This window comes from Andrographis paniculata, unplaced genomic scaffold (genome assembly GCF_009805555.1).
Source record: "Andrographis paniculata isolate CXL003 unplaced genomic scaffold, ASM980555v1 Contig35END, whole genome shotgun sequence".
Classification (NCBI taxonomy): domain Eukaryota; kingdom Viridiplantae; phylum Streptophyta; class Magnoliopsida; order Lamiales; family Acanthaceae; genus Andrographis; species Andrographis paniculata.
This window is the reverse complement of record NW_026137568.1, coordinates 2,248,135-2,253,206: the sequence shown is the minus strand read 5'-3', so window position 1 is coordinate 2,253,206 and position 5,072 is coordinate 2,248,135. Positions and strand designations below refer to the sequence as shown.

Sequence of the window (5,072 nt, the reverse complement as noted above, 5' to 3'; positions counted from 1 at the left end):
CATCGAAGAAACCTCATCCCATTCCTTTCGGACAAACATCCTTATTTCCAGCAAAGTAAAACGAGGGACATAACATTGACGAGTTATGACCTAGTTTCGATTGAGTCAGTGTAAGACCTGAACAAATCGACACTCCCCCCCACCCCCCGCGCGTAGCTTGTAAGTGCAGTATTTACGAGCTTTCCACTTTAATAAAGAACAGGGGAATCGTCTCAGTTAGCGAAGAACGCAATCATTTTGACCGGTTAACAAAGACCACTGGAACTACATGTAGTGCCAGAACGACTCTCGCCGGAAAATCGGCTCCGGAAGGTACACAAGGAACCCCAAAATTGAACAGAAATCACGAAACTCAAACAAACTTCACGCAATATTGATGAAATTCATCTACATTCGAACTAATTTCAAGCGATTTATGGAAAAAATTGCAGAGTAGAACCGAAATCACGCAAAATTGGGGAGACAGTGTCTAGATATACTCACCTCTGGGTCGTCTGGCTGTTTCCGTCGCACCTTGATCTACCGAAGACCTCTTCTTCCCCACCGAGACGCCGGTGTTGAGGACACCACCGATTCGAAATCGAAATCCAACTCGTAATAAGAATGGTGATTACTTATTGCCTCACCTACCGTCACCTACCGTCCAGTCCGTCAATCAAATCAAAGGAGAGGTGAGTACACAGCCGATTCTGCCGACAAATTCTGCTTACAGGGACGTGCGATAAGAAGCCTACGGTTTACGAACGTGGGTAGGTTATAGGGCCAGGATTTGTAATTCGAATTTTGTACAGTAATTTAACAGTGAAATTTATAAGAAACCGTCAAACGAACACAGCCTAAATCTGAATATCTAAAATATCTCAACACAAGTTAGTGTATAAATTCATACAATATTTGCAAAAATTTGACAATTAGATTTTAATTAACATGCATTTTAAATTGAAATATAAAAAAATATATATATTTAATTAACAATAAAATTATAATGTCAAAGAGATATACTAAATTATAATTGAATATATAATTATATAAATATATTAATAAATAATTTTATATATAAACATCCGTATCTGAGTCGATTTCGAGTCGAAACTAGAAATATTGGATCCAGAACTATATAAGATGGATTCGAGTCTAAATACGGAGCTCGGATCCATAAAGGGTTCTCCATCCAGGAAAATTATGCCGAATTTAGATCGGATCCAGCCTGAAAAAGAGTTAATTGACAAACAAGCCTATCCATGGTTATAAATTTATAACATAATTATTAAGGAGTTTGTTCATTTTCTTTATTTTTAGGCTTTAAATTTGTAAGTAAAATAATTATTAGATGTGATCATTTATATAAAATTAATATGCTTTTTATAAAAAAATTTAGAGTTTATATAATAATTAAAAAATAAAAATAATAATTCTAAGGGCTCGAAGCATAAATAATCTTATAGTATACATAAACATGTCTTTAATAGATAGGTGTAGATTGAAATGTTTCAAATGTAAATTTTAAATTAAATTGAGCATACAAGGCTTCTATCTGTCTAATTTGGTATAATAATTATAATTTTTTTAAAAATTGAGAACAATATAAGGTTTTATATTTAATGTAATATTATAAGATAAAATTAAAATTTGATGTGATATTTCTATTTTTTTTATTTTTTTATTATTATTTTTTTGTTAGAAGTAATATTTGGTGACTAAATATTTGAAACCACATATTATAACCCAAACATGCATTTTATTTGTAGTTTACTATTGGTGTGTTTTGTCAGTTTTGATTGTGGTTTGAATTTTTTTAAAATAGAATATTAATTTATATAAATATTATTGTGATATAATATTTTATAAGAAAAGAAATATATATATATATACATACATTTTTTGTTGTTACAAAAAGTCAATCAAACAAGTAAAAAGCTCAAAACTTTCAAACTCAAATCAGACTTAAAAAAAAATGTGCCGATTATTCGATAAACATAATTTGTCGCATATAATCCTTAATTAAATACGATATAGTTGGAATATAATTTCATTACCGATTACTTTTGAATGTTTTATCTTCTAGTTTACACTGCATTTAGTATTAGCTACTTGTATGAACTAATGGGACACCTCAAACCGAAACAAACACATCTGTCGTAACACTTCCGAGTGTCATTTAGCACAACTTGAAACATCTACATGTATACATACACATTAAAGCAACAAAATCATCGAATAATAAAGTCGTTAATGTGGCCACAAGCTATGTATTTCATTATCAAGCAAGAAATCCGAGCCTCTCGCCATTCTTTTTCGCTAGCCGAATGAGCCCTTGTCGTTGCTTGGCATCCGCTCCTATCGACTTACAAAATTCATTGATCACCTTAATCAAAAGTGAGACCGAAAAACAATAAGTTACCAAGTTATATATTTAAATTCGACTATTGAATTTTTATTATTATTATTATTATTATTATTATTATTTTTGTATGTTTAAATATTGTTCATAACAACTATTTTAAATTTTGTATTATTCAACTATTGTGATTTCATATCAAATTAAACACTACAACTAAACCATCGTACAAACAACAAAAACCCAAATCCAACAAATATTATCATTGGAATACATATATATTCTAACAACTATTGTGTTTGTCAAGTGTTTTAATTTAAAATATCTTCTATGTAAAGTACAAATAATAATAATTTTTTTTTTTTTTTTTTTTTGCTGGACTAGCCAAAGCTATGACTTAAATGATAAGTTGTGGATACTTACAAAGGTTAAAGAGTTGAAAACTTGTCTTTAGACTACATCATCGTTTCCAATAATAATATTTTTCTTAAGTAACAATATAAAAAATACTATTTTTTCTTAAATATTAATTTTTAGTGACAATATATATATAATATGAAAAATTGCAAAAATTACCTATTATGTATCTCAAATTATTATTTTTAGACATTTTTTTTCTGGTTTCGCAAAGTAGGACAGTAAGTGTTCTGAAGACTTTTTTTATATCCTCCGGCACCAGAAAACGTCACGTGCCTAACACGTACGCATACGTGGAATCGCCGTTGCCGACGTGTACATGGCCGACGCAGACATGTACCACGACGTGTTATTTTTCCGGTGGCTGACGTGGCATTTGTTAAAAAAAAAAAAGAATTAAATTAAAATTACTTTTTTTAATTCTAATTTGGCCCGATTGGACCAAAATGCAAATAACATATTTGCAATTTGGTCCAATTGAACCAAATTGCAAATAACACAAATTTAAAAACATTACAAATATGTTATTTGCAATTTAAAAAAAAATGTAAATTTTAATTTATTTTATTTTATTTTTTAAACAAATGTCACGTCAGCCACTGGAAAAATGACACATTATGGTACACGTCTGCGCCGGCTATGTACACGTCGGCAACAGAGATTCCACGTCTGCGCACGTGCCCGGCACGTGACGTTTTCCCACGCCGGAGGACATAAATAAAGTTTTCGGAACACTTATTGTCCTACTTTGCGAAACCGAAAAAAAAAAATGTCTAAAAATAATAATTTGAGATACATAATGGGTAATTTTTGCAATTTTCCAAATATAATGTTTCCTCCGTCCATTTAGAAAGTATACATATTTTTATTTTTGGACGTTTAATTACAAAGTAATTATTTTATTAAATACCTCACTTTTTTTCACAAATATATTTACTTTACATCAAATCATTACTTTTATACCAAAAAATAATAACAAAAATATCATTACACTGTTTTTATCTACTCACTGTAATTAAAATATTATTATTTTTTAAACTCCTTAACAAAAGTAAATATGTACTTGTTACTGAGGGAGTATATTATGGAGTATATAGGAATTTGTGTGAGAAATATTGCAGTTTAGGTGAACAAATCCCTCTCATAATCTTTCAAATTTTATAATTAATGAATCATTATTACTAAAATTAATTTTAACAGTAAAATTAATACCCTAAATCAAAACTTCCATTCAATAAAACTTTATAATTAAATTAACTAATCAATTAGAACTAAGTTCAGCACAACACCAAAATATATATATATATATATATATAATTAGTCAGTTACCTGTGAGTGAAGAGCGATGGCTTTCCCTCGAATCTGATTGAACCTCTTCTTCCCAACAATGTTGCGCGTGATGACCACGAGGGGGGCGAAAACCCCCTTCCCTTCGTTGATGTTCCCCATCATCGGAAGCGACCTGACCGGCCGCCGCGCCACCCTCACCGCCCTCGCCGGCGGCGTCTGCAGCACGCCGTGATCTTCGCCGCACCGGCTGCCGAGAAAAGCAGACGCAGAAACTGAAGCGACAGCTGCCATTACGCGCACGCCGTAGTCTTCGATTTTAGCTGCCTCTCTCGGGTATACTAATTCCTTCGATTTCTTTCTTCTTCGTATTGGATTTGGAATCTGTGTTGGAGATTATTTTCAATTTTTCCATTTTTATGGTTGGAATTGTGTTGAGGATATTCATCGAATGGCTGGTGGCCATTGGGGGATCTGTAGCTTCCGCGGTACTGGTTCTTTTCCTAATACCTGTTTCCAGATTACGACACGTGTATTTTTCTTGCAATCTTAGCCGTTCAATTTCAGCAAACAAAATATTGCGCAATTTTGTTTTGTTCTTTCGTTTTATTCGTACCATTGGTTTTTTTTTTGCTTTCAGAAAATTAAATAAGAAAATTAGTGGTTGCTATACATACCGCGTGTGCGCGAATATTTTATGAATATAAATATTTATAAATTTTGGTAATTTTAGTATTATATTTTAAATTATCAGAATAAATTAATTGTGTATTTTGAGAATAATTTTAAGTAGTTTGGAGTAAAATATTTTTAATTAAAACGAATTATTGAATGTAGTATTTTAATTTTGGTTTCAATATAATCAAAATTAATTAATTTTGGTCTTAATAGAACCAATTTCAATTAATTTTAGTTCTATTATAATTAAATCAATGAAAAATAATGACTTGGACTTCACGGAGTCGATGTGACGGATGACATAGAATTAATACAACAGTGTATAATCCAACATGTCTATATTTGAAAATAT

At 31.0% G+C, this 5,072-nt stretch overlaps 1 protein-coding gene across 2 annotated transcripts; it reads right to left on the bottom strand.

The window, feature by feature from the left end:
* Window positions 1-2,116: 2,116 nt before the first annotated feature.
* LOC127249409 (protein PROTON GRADIENT REGULATION 5, chloroplastic) lies at window positions 2,117-4,452 on the bottom strand. Of its 2 annotated transcripts, none has more exons than XM_051272185.1 (2): window positions 4,085-4,452; window positions 2,117-2,344 (listed from the first exon to the last, which is right to left on the bottom strand). In XM_051272185.1, exons 1-2 carry the CDS (start codon window positions 4,334-4,336, stop codon window positions 2,261-2,263), a joined length of 336 nt encoding a protein of 111 aa, XP_051128142.1. In that variant the 5' UTR covers window positions 4,337-4,452; the 3' UTR covers window positions 2,117-2,260. The 2 variants fall into 2 exon arrangements, with proteins under 2 accessions (XP_051128142.1, XP_051128141.1); XM_051272184.1 differs by having other exon boundaries at window positions 2,117-2,365; window positions 4,085-4,444.
* Window positions 4,453-5,072: the final 620 nt, after the last annotated feature.